Raw genomic sequence first — 20,103 nt, 5'->3', positions numbered from 1 at the left:
AACAAAAAAAAAAAAATAAATAAATAAATAAACTTGTCAAGTTTGGAATTAATTTAAAAAAAATTATCTCGTTATGTGACTTAATTTAGAGTAACATAACTTTTTAACTCATGATTCTCAGTCTTAATCGTATAGTAAAGCATTAGATAAAACTGCGGCGGCAAAACGATGACAATCAGGATATAATTATAATATATTATAAGTGTAATTCAAACTCGTGTAATGTACATTAGAGGTCAGATATTGATTGTTTCTCTACAAGCATAGTATCCGATATAGCCGGGCCAATCATATTATTATATAGGAAAACACACATATTATAATACTATATACAGAGTGATTCACCGAGTATGGTAACTACTTTTTTTCCTTTATGAATACATTTATTCAAATTCTGAGTTTTGGAACTTTTAAATATAACTACTTAAAGATAATATTTTAAAAAACTTTGTATTTTTTGTACTACTTATGGATTGCACTGTGGCAATTCAGACTTTTATTTTTCAAATGAAAATTCTCTTTTTTACAGTAAATTATTTGGTGATATTTTTTTTATGAAAATTGTAATGTACCTAACTCAAACACGTAATCTTAAGCTATTATATACTAAGAATAATATTCCTTAAAAATAATTTTACAAAAATATGAAACAGATGTAGTCTAGTGTTTAAATTATTTGACCCATTTTTAAAAATGATAAATATTGATAGATTAATATTAATTACTAACATTTTTAAATTATCATAGCCTCCATATCTTCCAAATGCATCATCATGGAACTATTATCTTCAATATACAAATTTAAGTTACTCAAAGAGTAGTCGTTTGAATTTTGATTTTGGTGCGTCCAATTTTTCAGAACAATTAACCGGTAGATAATTTACTCTATAAAAGGGACTCATGTTTGTATTTTTTTATTTCAGCATATTTAAAAACTGTTGATTTCAAATGAATACGATAAAAAAAATGAGGGCGGCCATGCTTGGTGAATCATCCTATATATATATACCCAATATCTATACTCGTATTTTGCTGCTCATTGCCGAATGTTTTTACGGGGTCAGGCGATATAACCATGACCTATTTCTGTTTCGTATTATTTATTTATTATTATTATTATTATTTTCTGTTTCACCAGTGTAGCGTAATGTTGTAGAGTCTAAAATGTAGACTATATATGCAAGTCTGCTTATACCTATTGTCCACATGTACTCAACACCCCATTTAGAAAGTTCGAAAGAATCGCGGCGACCGACCAACCCCTTTTTTACTTTTACACAAGCAATTACGATAATTGGACAATCTAATAACTCCACCACCACAATGCGTCATCGGAACAGTGAATAAAAATAATAATAGGTAACCGAAACTACAGTGGTTACGACCTGCAAAATACAATTGATTTCGAATTGCATTGATTATCGAAGATGACCGAGACCCTTGTGGTACATTGAGGTCAATGTTCAACAGTATCTAAATAGTAACTGTCGTATTATTATCTCGTGCGGTTATATATTAGAAAATGGATACTATAAATAGTCATCTCAGAGATAAAGTAACTATATAACGATTAGGTAGGTAACGTACATTAATTTGATTAAATCTATTTTATTTTAATTACTTAATTATTTATTTTAATTTTACTATTTTTGACGTATTTTTAAACTTTCTAGCCTATTTATATTAGCTTTAAACTATAAATAATACAATTATGCGAAACCACTTGCACAAATGATGCACGACTGATTATTAATCTGTTAAATGTTGAATGATTATTTATGTCACTAGGTGTAAGTGTCGTTATTCATATTGTTATTTGTATACACGTCTGGTGTCTATAATTAATATTATTTGTATATCAAACAATCAACGAATTAAGATACCGTATTTGAATTTTGAAATTTTGAAAGTATTATTTTTCTTTTTAATGGAGCAATCTATAGTTAAATATTACTAAACCACCCGTAGAATTTAAAAATAATGGTGGTTTTATTCAAAATGTAATCAAATGATTACGACATTTATCAACATAATTATTTTTAAATTGCTTTTTTTTTATGAATTTAAAATATCTATTTTATAGACTTATCTTAAGTAATACATACCTTAATTGATTAATGGACATTTCCGGTATTTCCTAAGGCGCATATACTATTTATTTTTTCGTGTATTTCAATAAATTATCGAAGTATGATCACACGGCGTTCTGGATAGGTAATTTAGCTACATCAAAGCCGTGGATAATGTTTACACAGTATTTCGTAAATTTAACGACGTTGTATTATTATATAATACACAATAAATTCTGAAAATAATTTTATTTTTCTACCTACAGTGTTATGTACATTTTAATTTAAGAACAATGTATAAGTTTTAGGTAAGTATAGGCCTATACACGTAAAGGCTTCCTAAATTAATCTATATGAATTAGTTTAGTTACAATAGCATGACAACGATCCTCAATAGGTACTTAACTAAGCCATACGCATTGGTTTTTTGAACTAATTATTATGAAATGTACAAAATGATCTCAATAATATTCATGCATAAGTTTATTATTCATCAATAACAATTTATTATTATTTATTACACGCTATTATAAATGTGAGTGATCGAATAATATAAATCCTGTATTAAAATTCATAAAATATTTATAAGCCTAACATAAAAAAGTACGCTTATAGTTTAATGTGTGTTACTGTTACAAAATACAAATAAAAAATATAAAGACGTACTAACTGATAATTATGTAAATACATATTATATAATAGGTGAAATTTAATTCACAACTAAATATTATAGTACCTAATTATATTCATATTTTATATTTACTGTTTTGTAATAATTTTAATTAATCGGTGTGACTAAATAATTATTGTCTATTGTTCATTGGTATTCATTTGATTGATAAAATCATTATTTTATTGTTAAACATTGCTATACATTAATCATAATAATAATAATAATAATACACTATATTATATGTAGCTACTAATACAATGAAACCTCGATAAAATGGAATCGCTTGGGATCATGCAATTTTTCCGTGTTAACAGCGTTTCCGTTTTACCGAAGTTCCGTCTTATTGAGGTTTTACTGTACGTCTGTACCTACATTGTTTTAACCAAATATATTCAAATATTAAATAAATGTCTAATTTATTATAATAATATATTATTATACTAGCTAAACTTTGTCTACTTTGTTGCCTGTATAAAATGCATCCATGTTAAATTCACTTGTCTAATGCTAACATTTAGCAGGAGGATAAATACTATTTTTGGTTTTCTGATTTTGGTGTATTGATGATGTTTCCGACATATCAACTTTAGGTACACAATATTGTACCAGCGTTGCATTTTTTCAATAAATTAAACGATAATGTATCATTTGTTAAAAATAATCGATTAAATAATCGTTCAACCCTAAAAACATAATAAAGATGTAAATTTAAGTAGGTAATCAATCGGGACAATAACAATTCTATCTAGTGCGATGGAGACCAAATCACACACATTAATCGTAATTTCAAAATCAGTTTAATAGTTTCAGAGTGCATCGCGGATAATTTTATATTAGTGAATTTAATGTATGTATTTATTTTAACTCATAAGTAACAACCATTTACAATATTACATGTGTTAACCGTACCGCCCATTGTGATTATTGACATAAAAATGCAAAACGCTTAATGTTTGTATTTTTATATTTTAATATGATTTACCTTAGTATAATAACATGGCTTTTATAAAATTTCATGTTTAATGTATAATGTAAACTTAAATGATCGGGACGATTAGGTACAGTTTTACTTAGTTATGTAAGAATACTTTGTTTTTTTAGACTATAGGTTGTGTAATTAATTAACTGATTTTAAAATGATATCTATGTTTTAATACCTAAATACTTTATATATATATTTTTTTTTTCTAACAGAAATAATTCTCCAGTATTTAACGAACTCCTATAGATATCTATAGTGGAAAATTGGATATTATTTATATTTAAGTCAAAAGAGGAAATTTCCTAGTAGATACATTACAAGATCACTGGATAAAATAAAAATTAAATTTGACGTTTTTATCAAACATTTACTAAAAAATTTTCTTATAACAGTTCAATTTAAAATATATTTTTTATTTTTTAGACAGTTTATAAACAAATAATTATTATAATTATTATTATTATAATATTTTTTTTGCTATTATGTATGATAGAATTTTTTATTAATTTTAGTAAATAAATTTGAAAAATTTAATATAGAAGTTAAAAATATTAAAAATACATAGACACAACATTTTTTTTATTATACACATTTCATATATTATAACATAATATTCAAGATTTAACCGGTGGCATAGGCGAGAATTTTGATTGATGGGAGAGATGATACCCCAAAAAACTAGTTAATTTTCGTAAAAAAAAAAATTATAGCATAAGATTATATCATTTTTTCTATTATTGTTATAATGTATAAAGTATATATAATACATATATATATATATATATATAAAGGTCATGCGTCTACGTCCATGGTTTTGACAATGATAGTAAGTGATAGGAGACGTAGTGTTTTATTTTATGTTCAATAAATCATTAGATAGGTATTAATTATTATTATGAAATTAACAAAATTGTTAATAATCATGATAATTAAGTAAATAAAATATAAATATTTGTAGGTTAGGAATATTTTGACAAAAATAAGTTATAATACAATGGTTTTTTTTTTATAAAAATCATTTTTAAAAAATAATTGTATTATACGAGTACATCGTGATTCGTGTATAATGCTATATAGTATATATGTGTAATTCACATTGTAAGTACTGTTAAAATATTATTGATTGTTTGAAATATTGTCATAGAGGTTTTTTTAGTTAGTATCTGTCATCGGCATCAATGTATTTTACCTTGAACTAATAATAACGAACAAAATAATATATAAACAAATTGAAATACAAATGACCATACCATAATTTTATTTTATGTAAACACACAATTCTAATTATTAAAAATTAATAGCATTTAATGAATATTTTTTTTCTATATTTTATTTTATTAAAATAACGTCTACAGTCTTTTTTTTTTTATCTTCAACGTTATAACATTATTTTGATAGTATTTGTTTGTCTTAATATTATATTTAAATCTTATAAGAAACAATTTTAAATAGGTTAGGTTAAACGGTCAGTATTAGCTCATATAAAAATAATGTTGTAAGTTATGTTTTATAAGCTAAAAGATGTTGGTATATTTTTAAAAAATATTTTAATTAGTCAACGACCATTATCAATAAAGATGATTTTGAATTGTTGGTCATTCTCAAAACTATCGTTTAGATTTAGAAATTGAGTAAAGACAAATACAATTTATTTGTCGATCTCGAGCGTCCAAAATAAATTATGGTCAAAATTATTGTAATATTTATTCATTTTTTTAATAATAAATATTATACAATGTCTATAATTTTTAGGCAAAAATTAACATATATTGTTCATTTAAAATTTATATTTTTTAGAACTACCAGACGCAATGAAATAACAAAATGTTAGTTTATTTTTATATTTATTGTTTTTTTTCCACAATACAGTCTGTTTAAAACTACTTACGACGAAAATATACAAGTCAATGACCCATAGTCACCATTTCGTGTGTAAAATATTGTTAATAATACGTGTTAAAAATTTAAAATTCGTGTTTCAAAGAAATTATTATTTTTTTGTGTTTTAGCTTATAATATGCACGTAATACACACAAAAATATAATAATTTCTTTACGATATGCATGTTTTACATGTGTTCTATAAACTAAAACACGTCAAGTACTTATAATAAATTATAATAATGTATCTTTATTGTATTATATTAAAAATAAAATATGTACATTTATACAAATTCAACATTATTCACTACTGTATATTGATATAATATGATATCGTTATTTTCCAATTTTTCGCAGTAGTCTAACTATATATAGCTACTATATAATAATAGATGATAATCATTATTTACTTAGCATGTTGATAGTAGTTATGTATAAAACAAAATGAATATCTATAGTTTTATAATAAGTACCAAATCGTTTTTTTTTTCATATATATTTTTCGTTTTAATATAATCGTTATACTAATATTAAATGACATTGGCAAATCTAGGTAAAAACTTACACGAAAAAAATATTCCTAAGTGAAAAATGATAAATTATTCTCAGCAAGGTTGTCTGAAATCAAAAATAGGATAAATGAACTGATGCAACAGACATAATAATATAATATAATCAATAATCATCCACATATTCGTTTAAAACTACAAAGGCATTAACATTTATAATTTATATTTAAAAAAATAAATAATAATAAAAAAACAAAATCAAATAACAACAATAATAATAATAATAATTATTAAAAATTATCTTAATTTTTTCATTATTAAATTTAAAATATAATTTTAGTTTAAAAAATAATTTTTTTTTGTGGAAATTATCCTTTTATTTGCAGCTATTATAGGTATTAATAAGACATAAGATGTTTTACAATGTTTAAAAATGTTCACTAATTTCTTTTTTTTATTCAACTTTGATAATTTTTAAATTTTAAAAATGATTTAGATTTTGAACAATTTTACCACAAAATTCTTAATTTTTCATATTAATCCTTGGAATTTTTTCTCAGACATTTTTAGACTACCTACACTGACAGTGTTTTAGACACAATTTCAGTAAATATAATATGCAGCTATCGATAGCACCTTGTAAAATATTATAATATTTTATCTATATATTATATGATTGAACGATAGTCTATGACTGCTTAGTGGTGAGTGCGATATGCTGATAGTCATCGACGTCTGTAAACATTTTATACGAATGGTACAACAATGCTTACATTTTCTGGTATTTTCTGACATAAACAATGAGTATTTATAGAGAATGTTGATATTTAAATTTTTATTGCGATATTTGACTACCTATTTGTTTTATAATAAGATTATGATTTCACTGTAAACAATTCGTTAGATAAAAGTTAATAACAATGCGTAGTACATACTATTATTGATGGTATATTTTATTATTATTACAATTAATTCATTGTTTTCAATTTAATAATAAATATTACTATAGTTATTTTTATTACAAAATTTATTACAGAAATTAACTATTAAATATTACAACCAAAAATTGATAAATAGCTGCCAACTTATCTGTAGTGAATAATTAAGTAAAAGCCCATGTCTTTTTTATATATTAATTTGAAACATGGAATTAATATAAGCAATTATTATAGGTCTGGTCTGACATGTGCTTAGGGAGTAATAATAATTATCGCACGCGATTTCGGTGTTTTGAATTTTAATTAATTTTTCTTATCCACCGAGCATCACACGCAATTTGGATGCACTTAACAATATAAAAAAAAAAATACGATACCATTGCAATAATGTAATGATTTTAATTTTTTACGTTTAATCGGTGTGTGAATTGTAATAAGGCCTCTGCGTGTTACTGATGAAAAATATGTTTTATAACGAAGAGAATAAAATGTTGTTGTTGTTTTCTCTTAGGTTCATAAACAATACGACTTTGGCGTCACAACTAATTCCTAAGCATAACTTCCGACAAATTAAAAACTAAAATTAACATTTACAATATCTCTCTTAAACATAATTAAATGTTTTTTTTTATTCAAATATAGGACTCTACCAAATAAATTAACACAGAACGTACGTCATTGATATAAAATGCAAATCCTCTTCTAATGCATTATAAGAGTTAATTTTTCAATTAGGGGCAATAGGGGCATTTAGTAAGTAGATCATACTTTCAAGTTTTTTTTTTTATTGAAAATTGTCCTAAACATTCTTTTAATACTCATTAATTACACATTTACACAATAGATTTTTTTTTGAACAAATAAATAAAATGTCTATAATTTTATGGTTGCCTTTACTGTATACTTCAGATATCGTGTTTATCTATAGTTAGAATTTATATTGAGGTACCTATAGTGATTATAACGGTATTGCAATTGTGGTGTTTGAAGAAATACGGTACGTTTGAATAGTGAGCACGTGGTGTGTTATAATAAAACCTGTAGTGTAAAATAAATGATAAAAAAAAAGCCATTGACCTTTATATTTGCTACCTATGTAGTATGCCTTTACATGGCTGTACGAAAATGTAGTGTCACGCACAAAGCGTTAAAATAACACTGAGAATAAAAAGAAAAAAAAACCTTTCGTACTTATACAATGTGGCATGCAACTATACCGTGTTATGTTAACGTATAGTATAATTTACCTACGTATAATATAGTGGATTATGTTATATTATATTGACAAGGATTACGATATTATTTTAAAATTCGTGTACATATATGCATGATTGCAGGGTTGGGAAATTACTATGAATTACCGGAAATGATCGAAAATTGACGGTAATATCGAGTAATTCGCTGTAATCATCTATCATTTATTAATCATTATATTTTATAATAGCGTATCACAATTTTATATTCAAAATGTTATTCATGATTAATTTATGAGTGAAGAAAAAAATTACTCGTCATTTTCTTTTAATGGTATACAATTTAAATCATAAAATGTATAATGAAAATAAAAAATTACATTGTGACAGCAAAAAATGAAATATGTATCATGTGTGCAAACTAATAGACTCATGACTGCATAAACAATTACTAAAAATTCAATAAATAATAAATAAACAGTGAGCTCACATTTCGAATATGATTTAGAGGCCCACAGTAAGGCATTGGATTTTTGTGAACAATTAAGTTATCATTTTTTTAAATTAACATCCACGTGATGTTTACCACAGTATAGTAATCAATGCATTCCGCAAATAACAGTGACCCAGTGTCTTATTTATTGTTTACTATAATAATTTGATAATAGTAAATGAGTGTAAAATAACAACAGAGTTTAACAACAATAGTTAAATTACATAATTTTTAATATGGGATCGATCCCGATCCCGTGACCTTCAATCAATTCCTAAGAGTGTACACATTTTTAATAATTTCTGCGAATACAAACCCTATGCATGATTCTTATCGATAATAATTACTGTTTCAACAGTCTTAGATAGAGATTACATGGTGTCTTGTGGACTTGTGGTGGCTTAGACATCTCAAAAAATGTATGTCATTAAAAATTATGACCGTTTTATGTCCATCATTTTTCTATACATATAGTTGCTTATTGTAACGATTTGTTGGTATTTTAAAATTATTTATGAATTTGATTTTTTTGGGGGGAATTTTGGTCTATTTTTTAGTCAATAGTTTTGATTTCAGGCTGATCCATCGCATTATAATCCATTTATATATTATATACATTTGAAAAAACGGCATATTTGAATAAGCCAATGATGTAAATTATTACGGATTATCATTATTTCCTAAAATCTCTAATGATGTTTTCTATAAATTGCCGATACTATATTTAAATTTTAACATTATTACCACTAACACGCGTTACTTATAATATTTATGTGTTTTAATATTTTTATTACAGACAAAATTCCCGATGACGAGCATTTTAAAAATGGTTCCAAAGATAGACAAAATTGGGAAGCAGATGACATTGACAATTCAAACAGAAATGATACTGGAATGTTCGCGTACACAAACGGTCACGTCAAATTTGACACGCCGAAAGTTCCAGTAATTTTCGTACTCGGTAAGAATATATAAGTGGTTGCAATAGTTTCGCGGCGTTCGGCATTGTGACTGAACGTTTTCGTATATAGGTGGACCTGGAAGTGGCAAGGTCACGCACTGTGACAACTTGATGATAGAAAAGCGCGGTATTGTCCATATTAACATGACCGACTTACTACAACAGTACACAGTTGGAAACGGTAAGTTCATTTTATTTTTCGTCAACAATGAAACGATTATACGTTCGAGTTGAAGGTTTCGGTTGAACGTCTACGGTAGCTGCTGGCAATTAGTTGTTGGTTACGTTATTTATTGTTAATCGATAATGTACGGTTTGCACATGTTTGCACTCAAATCCAATACACATATAGTCATTTATTCATTTTTAGGGCGTTTAGAGAAAAAATTGTTGAGTACCAGCTTATACAAACTATAAACACGCATTAATAATTAACATTCGTTTGGAATTTTAAATTTCATGTTTTGTACGTTTATGCACTATGCGATATTAAAAATGCATTTTAAATTACAAAAAAAGGAAGGAAAATGTACCACTCAATTGTACAATGGGTGTCGAGTGGGTCGCTATTAATGGTGTATTAAATTTAAATTCAATGATAAATCATTGGGTACCTACGAAAAATGATTCTGAGCGGAGACAGTCTCTCAAAGTCTCAACTGTATCACCATAAATCATAATAGTATATGTTGTAAGTCGTGACATGTTATTTTTATATACCTATTAAAGTGATTTATTTTACTTATAGTATTACGGTATAACCTAACCTAACCTATGTTGATTCTTATAGATACTGAAACATTTAATTATTATGATAATATATCAATTTATATAACACAAAATTCAATAACACCTTTCTGTAAATACTATAAAATAGCAAAAATATATTCATAGTATAAATAGATAAGAACTTAAAATAAATCAAAAACGTCATTGCGCATACCTAGTAAAATTTATATTAATATAAAATAAGTAAAAGTTTTAATTTTCCACGAATAATGTTTTTAAATTATAACAAAATAATTAACATCATTATTTATAGTTAAAATAAGTAATTTCGACTAAATTTGAATTTAAAAGGTCTAAAAAAAATAATTGTCTTTACATATTTTTTAGATTTAACGATTTCAGTATAAATTACTTATAAAGGAATCTTGTATTATACTTTCAAAACTTACTCTAGAAATTATTTCTAACTTCAAAGAGTTCGCTATTTTTTACAATTTTAAATTTATTAATAGTTTTCAAGAATTTTGGCCCGACGAGAATTTTTTTATCGATTACTTATTGTGTATTTTCGTGTACACATATACAGAAAAAACAGATACATCGTTGTAAAATTAATGCATTTATTGTTCCACTCAAAATCCAAAAATGTTACTGTATTTCATAAATTTCATCAATATACTACTGTAATACTATACAGAATGTCCCTTGAGGATTTACCCATTGCGAAATTTCCTGAAATAATGGAGATATCCGGGAGTGGTAAACTGATTCCCAAATAATTGGGTGGATATTGGGGCTAGGTAAATTGAGTACGGAAAACTTTAACATGCTAGATAAACTGAGTCCTGAGTAATAATATTTTTCGAAAGAATAAATTATACATAACGACGATGTAATTATTTAAAAATAAAAAGTCTCTACATGCAATGAGTGCTGTATAGTGACTAGTTAATGATTATCGATTTGCTTACTTAAATATTACATTCAAATTGATACAAATATAAAAATACGTAACAAAGAGATAATTAAAATGAAAAAAAAAACAATGGAAATTTTTTTTTTGAGACAAGAAATGTTGAAATATGAAAATAAAAATATTTCAAGATTTGAATTTGTTAAGAATATATCAAATACATTTTTACCATGTACATAATAATAATAAATAGTAATAAATGAAAAAAAATATTATATATTTAATTAATTGTGATTTTTATGTACAACCTAGTGAATTATATTAGATATTAAAAACAAAAAAAGCACATTTTTAACCACGCCAATTGTGTTAACATAACAGATAGTACTAAGCCTGTAAAAATGAGAAAGAAAATGTTCTGTTTTGGAAACTAAACCTATTATAATCAGGGACTCAGTTTACCTAGGCCCGAGATATCATAATTTTGGTTTTTAATAAGATTCACAGGGACAAGAACTACAAATATTTCATGTTTTAATTTATTTTGATGTTTTGGTGAAAAAGTTAAAAAATATATTTTTTTATTTAATTATTTGAAAAAAAAAGAAGATAGCCATTTTGTAGAGTTCATTTTTCTGTAAACATTGACGTTTCAACATTTTAATTTTCTTAATCTCTTGATTTTTAATATTTTTTCTAGTTTCGAAAAATCTCCGAATTATTTAGTACAATAGTGGTATCATTGTATAAAACATGTGGCCCACGTGCTTTTTAGGTTAATAAATAATTCGCAGTTTCTCTGAAAGTTACAAGTCTTTATGATTAACATTTATTGAACCACAAGACCACTCTGTTATTGCTTGTTTTAAAAAAAACGTTGGCCCATATTTTTTTCTTATTACTTATCTTAGTATTGAACTAATAATCATATTACTATTAAAAAGTTGTAAACGTTTATTCTAATAAATAAATAAATAATCTATTTCAATTGAATATCCAATTTCATAAAAATTAGAACTTCAAATGTTTATTTTCTTTTAGAATAAAGTATCTTTAGGCAAACAATAAAAAAAAAAAAAAAAAAAAAAATATTAAAAAGCATACAATATTGTATAATATCAATACATTTATAATATGCATTGAAATTATTTTGAAAAAATGTCTAGAAATATAAAAGTTTAATTTCTTATTATAAAAAATATTTTTTTATGTTTATATTTATCATACAAATATAATATATAAATAGATTATTTAACTTATTTAGATAGACATTTACCATATTAAAATATGTAAATCATTTTATATTCATATAACAAAATAAAAAGTTTTCCAAGTTTAATTTATTATTACATAATTTAAATTTCAATATCACAAGGCTAAATAAAATGCAAAATCTAATATGTAATATTAATATTAATAATTGAGAAACTTTATAAAGATATAAAGTCATTTCACTGAAATAAATATAACAATACTTATTGTTTTTATCAAACATCAATCGACAGTTTTTCATTATTTTAAATATACATTTATTTTTAATAGTTTGAACCTTCGGGACGGCCAAACGGTTGATCGTGGGTAATTTCAAAGTTGATCATGTTAGAATTTATTTTAGTAATTACTATATAATTATTTTTGTATATATATACACACTTTATGCAAATATGTTTATTGTTTCTTAATAATTATAGTTATTCAATAATTATAAAATTTTCGATGGAATTCGATCCTCAAAGGTAAAGTATAGTTTTAGTTAGATCGTGACCAAAAAAAGTTTGGCCACCCCTGTTATATATTATGTAAAAATATATATATATTATATATAATATATAAACAGTGTCCCGTGAGAATTTACCCATTGAGATATCTCTTGAAATAATGGATATATCATAATTTTGATTTTTTAATAAGATTCACAGGAGCAAGAACTACAACTATTTCATGTTTTAATTTATTTTAATGATATGGCAAAGAAGTTAAAAAATATATTTTTTATTTAATTATTTTCAAAAAAAATGAAGATAGACATTTTGTAGAGTTCATTTTTCTGAAAATATTGACGTTTCAAAATTTTAATTTCATTAATCTCCTGGTTTTTAATATTTTTTCTAGTTTCGAGAAAAACTGCGAATTACACTAAAAGCGTTCGCCGGCCGTACGATCACGCGGGCCACATGTTGGATACATTGATACCGCTATCGTATTAAATAATTCGCAGTTTATTATTTCGAAATAAGGAAAATTTTTAAAAATAAAGAGATTAATGAAATTAAAATGTTGAAACGTCAATATTTTCAGAAAAATAAGCTATATAAAATGGCTATCTTAAATTTTTTTGAAAATAATTAAATAAAAAAAAATATATTTTTTAACTTTTTTACCAAAACATTAAAATACATTAAAATATGAAATATTTGAAGTTCTTATCCTTGTGAATCTTATTAAAAAATCAAAATTATGATATCTCCATTATACCAAGAGATATAACAATGGTTAAATCTTCACGGGACACCTTGACACCTTGTATATAAATATAATATATATGTAAGTCATGGGTATTATAATTTAAACAATACAAAACGGTGATTAAGTATTCATCACTATACCTTTGTTATAATATGTATTCATGTACGGTGTTATAATTGAACTATATTTGAACCTATAGGTTCACCGGTTCATGCTATAAACAAAAATATCCTAACCACTAGTCAAAATCCAGTTGATTATATTTATATAATTGTACTACAAAGAAATAAAGGGTATTAAATAAATAATATTAACAAAAATATAATATACATGTGTATGTACTGCTGTAATAGATGCTACACACGAATTGCGTTCCGAAATTAAAAAATTTGATAAGTAGGTACACGAATTGCGTCCAGCTTTATCTAAACGATTATATTGCGTCCGGTTTTTAAAATTTTTAAGTGAAGTTGATTCAATATATTATGGGGATGGAACTTTTAAAAGTTGCCCAAAACTGTTTACACAATTTTTTACAATCCATGGCTTGAAAAATAACACCACTGGTGTTTATTTATTTATTTTTTTTCACTTAAAATAATATTTGCCGAATTTGAAAAAGCAATACACTCATCATCGTTAATTGCGTGACCATCAGTTATATGAAAGGATGCCGTTTTCATTTAGGTAAAAATTGGTGGAGAAAAATTCAAACGGTTGGTATGAATCAATAACACAAAAAAAGATTAGGTTTTCCGTTCAAGTTTTTACCAGTTTTTTAATTTTTTAATTTTATATTTGTAACTACTTTATTATATTAAATTTTAATTATTATATTACATTCCTATAATTATTTTATTAAAATTTTGACAAAATCGATTTCGATTTTTTGAAAACGAATAACCGTAGATATTTGAAACTTTTACTAAATGTTTATATTATTATTTTATATTTACGATAAAATTTTAAAAATATATTTAAGCTTATAGTCATTAGACAATTTTTTTTTAGTTTCTTTTTTATAAAATGTCAATTAAAAATTATTTCACCGATTTTCATCAACATTTCACTGCTTATAATAACATTTAAAATGTTATTATTAATTAGTTATTGTGCGTAAATATTTTCTGGAAAACATTATGCTTACGAATATGTAATTATAAAGAAAGGTGGCCATTAGAAAATATATAGGAGTTGTGAAAAATACTTTTATATAAAAAAGAAAAAAAATGTGAAAGGCTAATGACCTACGTTCTTCAAAGCCATTGCTCCTAAAGTAAAAGAAAAAAGTATACAAAGAAAAATAGTTAAACAATATTTTTCCCATACAGAAATGTGTTTTTAAATTAATATTTTGACAATAGAGTAAAATAAAATAAATTGAAAAATCTTAAAATAAAAATGATAAGATCAAATAAATAAATGAATTATAATTTTTTGTTCAAAATCGATAAAATATACGATTCATATATTATTCATCGACGTACTATTATGCATTTTAAAAGTTTAACTATGCTATTAATATAATCAATGATAATAATACGAAATATAGAAATAAATCAATGATGGAACTATACAACTATTTATTGTGTCCATTGACTTTAAGCCAACCTTGACATGTCAGAACAAGTAGACTTAATATTATTACGCTATCGGCTCTGTTAAACTCTACTGAACAGTGGGGATAGACTAGAGTCAGTGTGTGTGTGTGTGTGTATCAGCTGTAGTTCTGTAAAAAAGTTGTGTTGTACTTAGGTTCATATCATCATATTGAAATTACATTTTTTGTGGCTAGTGATAATTACAAATAGAACAGTCAGCTACAAATGTATAAAAATGATTTTTATGTTATGTATGTCTGTGTGACGTATAATGATATTACTGTATCTCAATAGGTAAATATATTAATATTCTGAAGCAATATTGTTATAAATTCTATAAAATATAAAGATGAAAGATTAATAGATAAAACGTATAATTGGTAGCAGTGAAATTTTTTTCCGAGAAAGTTTTTCATCGTCGTATACTAATCGTAGTCAAGGGAAAATAATTGTATATAATTGTCAATTAGTTTCAAATATTCAATAACATTGATTTTATATTTATCAATATTTGAGAAGACTTTTGTTCGATTATTAAGATAGGTTTTTTTTTCATATAAAGTATGGATAATAACAACATATAACAACCGTCGAAAAATATTAAACATATTCCATTAATATAAAAACCGCGATCCCATGGTCTTAACTCTTGACAGAGTTCCACTAATAATTGATTTTTTAAAAACCATAATTCGAATTGTTTGATAATAATTTATACAATAAAATATCGAGATCTTTACGATACTATTATAAAACATTTTAGGTTTTTAGGTCGTTTAAATTTATTGGAAAATTATAAGGGTGGTTTTTATTTTCCATTCTATAAATTTTGTCAGCGTGATTTTAAACAGTTTTCTTCCAAAAAATTTGAATTATGTTAAAATTTAAAAAATATTTTTTGAGGACACTTTCTTTATCTCTGAGTTTAAATATTTTTAGAAAAAAAATTTTTCAACACGTTACATTTATACGGCTGTTTTAAAAATGAAAATGGGATGTATAAAATAATGAATTTCTTATATTGATTGTGACCAAACGTTTTACTTTTACGAAGGCCAATTACCTATCGATCAGGCCGTAATAATATTATAATGTGCCTATGGTTGTCCCTGACCTATTTAAATTGAATTGGGAACAGCTCGGCGTTTTGGTTTAAAAATTAAATGTGATGTGTTTACCAAAGGTCTGGAAAGGTCTCTACTCCTTTAAACAGTAAAAACTAAAAACAACACTAATATAATAGTACCCAAAGTCCGGGCTTTGGTAAATATAAAGTTTTAATCAAGGTTGACGGTAATGTATGAATGAAAAATATTTGATCGTAATACATATCGGTTTCTACGAAACTCTAAGTAAACACTCAAACAGACAGTCTATAATTTTAAGATATATATCAAATATAAGACGGGTGGAGCAGTTCCCGCAACGAATTGTTTTAACGGGTCATTTATATTTTATATATTATATTGTACAAAATAAAAAATGAAAAATAAAAAAATGAAACAATGAAGTGTATTATATAACAACAGAATATTATGAAACATTTTTGTTCGGAGTCTCATTATTATATACTAATTAACAGTAGGTGCAAATTGTGAGAGTAAAATATCTAAGCTAAATTATGATTATGATATTGATAAAATAATATAATGTTATTGAATAGTAATTGATCTTGTAAAATGCATAAATAAAAGCATTTGTATACCAATACCGTAAGAGCTATTATTGAATTTTAAATGTTTACAATTATTCTGATAATTGATGGTATTTTAAATACATTTTTTTTTGTTAAAACGTTATTTTCTGGCAAAAAGATCACATTTAGAGAATATTGTAATCACTTAATAGTTGTTTTAATTCAGGATAAACATGTTAAGTTAAACAATTTAAACAAAGAAAAAAATATTTTGGAAATAATGAAATATTCATTTATATAAATATATACTATATAGTGCATAAACAAATTGTTACAACTAATTAAATATATATTATTTACACATACATTAAATTAGTTTTTGTACCAACCTAATTTGGAAATAAATAATAAATAGATATTTATCTTATAATTTATTAGTATAATAATAGTCGATTCGTATCTACATGACTATTTTTGGTGAATTTTGTATATGATTTTGTAATTTTGCTTAATAACCAACCAGAGTAAAGACAAGTAATCAAATCACCTGTAAACATTTTTAGATTAGTAAGATCTTCCCGGCAACCCCACTCGCCGACTTAACAGAAATTGGTCGAGAGACCTTATCCAAAATACTTTACTTACTTAATTAGATTTAAGACTCACTAAAAGGTAGCTCAACTGTGAGCTTTCCTTCACTGCCCTATCACTGTCATCCCTCTTCCAATTTACTCATTGTACATAACTTGTATAGATTGTAAATATTCAATAAACGCTATTTAAAAAAAAAAAAAAAAAATATTAGTAAGATGTATTTTCATTGTTAAATTAAAATTTTTCTTTAAGTTTCGTTAGTATTTTTTATACTCGACACTCTTTGCAAATTCCAGTGAAACGTTCAATCAAGTATTATCTATCAAGAAGTTAAGTTCAGTTAGAAACTAATAAATAACTTATTTTCAAATTTAATGATGATTAAATTTAACTAATTATAAAATTAAATTAACTGCAAAATACATGATATACCTAATAAATATATTTTTAATAAAAATGTATTTTAGTTTTGGTTTAGAGTAACTGATACATATTTAGTTTGAAAACGCGTCTATAGGGAAAAATCTTAAGCTTCATGAAATATTTAGATTTTTATAAGTAATTATTTTTTTTTTTTTACTTCATGCGGGTAATATTGAACTACAGTTTAAAAAATATTATTTTCAGAATACAAAAAAAGTACATTTATCACATGTTGTTGATTATTTTACTAGAATTTGGATCTTAAATCGTATTGAATAAAGTTTTCCTCTTAAAAAAAAAGTTATGATCAGAGTATTCTACGTATGAGGTGTGGGCTTTCTTGCAATTTAATTTTTGGTTATAGAGATGGTATAATTTTTGTATACCATACAACCGATTGTATAGTAAATTTGCAGTGTAACTAAAATTGTCCTAAATTTTAATTTTTTAATAAATAGTAGGCACCGATGCCCTTAACCCGAGCTTAACAGTTATAAAACTATGAAATATTATTTAGGTACGCCCTTCAACACTTACACAAATTGATTTGAACTTAAACGTTTCTCTGAACGTTTCTATATTAAATAATATTCTAATAAATACCTTTGACCTGAATGTTGTATTCGGGTGTTTTGAAAATAAACACATTATAGGTTGTTGCAGATAATTCGATTTTAAAGCGATTTTAACCCATAACTCACAAGTAAACACGAATTTTGAGATTCACTTTTTTTTTTAATTAAGTATTATTTACCTATTATTAGATTCTGGATTTAAATAATAAAAAATAATCAATAGTTCCTTAAAAAATGAATTTTCAATACAATAATGCCCTTAAAAATAACCAATTTTATTTATAGACATTGTAGTGAGCCGATCTCTGTGAAGATAGGCTCAACACGATTTATAGAACGAAGTCCACTTTTTCGTAGGTCTGCTTCGGTGGTATGAAGTTTGAAGTAAATAATAACACGTAATAAGTTTTAAAGTATAATGTTTATTTACTGAGACAATGAAAAAGCTTAGCGTTAGCTTAGTTTACGTTAATAAAGGGTATCTACTGTTTTCGAGATGGTATATTTACATGAAGATATGACGGTAATGAACTAATGAAATATAATTTGAGTCGTAGAGAGGCAGTGGCTTAGCCTGGGGGCGTTTTAAGTGTTGGAACACCCCCTTCCTCGGCGTATTTACGTCAAAAATATAATGTTTATACAATACAGGGATATAACCAATTTGGTCGTGGAAAAATGTATTCTGTTATGCCGTAGGTTAGGTTTAAGATATAAATAGTGCACACTTCTTATCATGTGTCATAATATTACGATTGATTCACACTTATTAGTTATACATTTAGTATAGTACCACACTACCACGAATTTAGATATTTATATATTAATTTTAATTCGCGTAATACTATATTATTTTGAAAACATACGTAGTTGACATTGAAGTTAATGACTATATCGGCTTTGGGGGAATTTTCATTATAAAAAGAACAAATTAAAACAAAATCCATAAAAATATAGTAGCTGCTTTAGCTGAATTTAATATACTTCAATATATAGACTTATTATATTTAGACTTATTTGAGTTAATTTACCAATTACTATACTGCAACTAGTGAAAGATCATTTTCGACTCTTAAGCGGTTGAAAACATATTTGAGGAATACAAATATACAATAAGTGAAAATCAACTTAACGGGTTAACATTATTGAACATTCACTGTGACATAGAAGTATCTGTTTAAGAAAATATAGAAAATATGGCTAGAAAAATATGGCGCATTAGACTAATATAAATACTATTGTTAATAATTGCATTATAATTATTTATGAAAAAGTAAAACAATTTATTTTAAATACATTTTTGGACATTAAACGCATATTATAATTTATTAAAACAATTGACGGTTACATTGTTGGAGTGTGAAATCCTTCACAAGTTTCATTGTATTACAAAAAAAAAAAACCCGACTAACGACTGCTCATAATATTATAATGTAGACCAATAGAAATAATTATATTATACATCTAA

At 24.9% G+C, this 20,103-nt stretch overlaps 1 protein-coding gene across 2 annotated transcripts in view; it reads left to right on the top strand.

The window, feature by feature from the left end:
• LOC132927615 (uncharacterized) overlaps positions 1-20,103 on the top strand; it is a 43,057-nt gene that overhangs the window by 13,351 nt on the left and 9,603 nt on the right. For both annotated transcript variants that reach the window (XM_060992181.1, XM_060992180.1), the window contains exons 2-3: positions 9,534-9,698; positions 9,769-9,879. In XM_060992181.1, the coding sequence (XP_060848164.1) occupies positions 9,534-9,698; positions 9,769-9,879 (276 nt within the window). The remainder of the gene's footprint in view (positions 1-9,533; positions 9,699-9,768; positions 9,880-20,103) is intronic.

The sequence above is a fragment of the Rhopalosiphum padi genome, chromosome 3 (assembly GCF_020882245.1).
Source record: "Rhopalosiphum padi isolate XX-2018 chromosome 3, ASM2088224v1, whole genome shotgun sequence".
Taxonomy (NCBI): domain Eukaryota; kingdom Metazoa; phylum Arthropoda; class Insecta; order Hemiptera; family Aphididae; genus Rhopalosiphum; species Rhopalosiphum padi.
The sequence above is the reverse complement of the archived record's forward strand: the minus strand, read 5'-3'. Positions and strand labels throughout refer to the sequence as shown.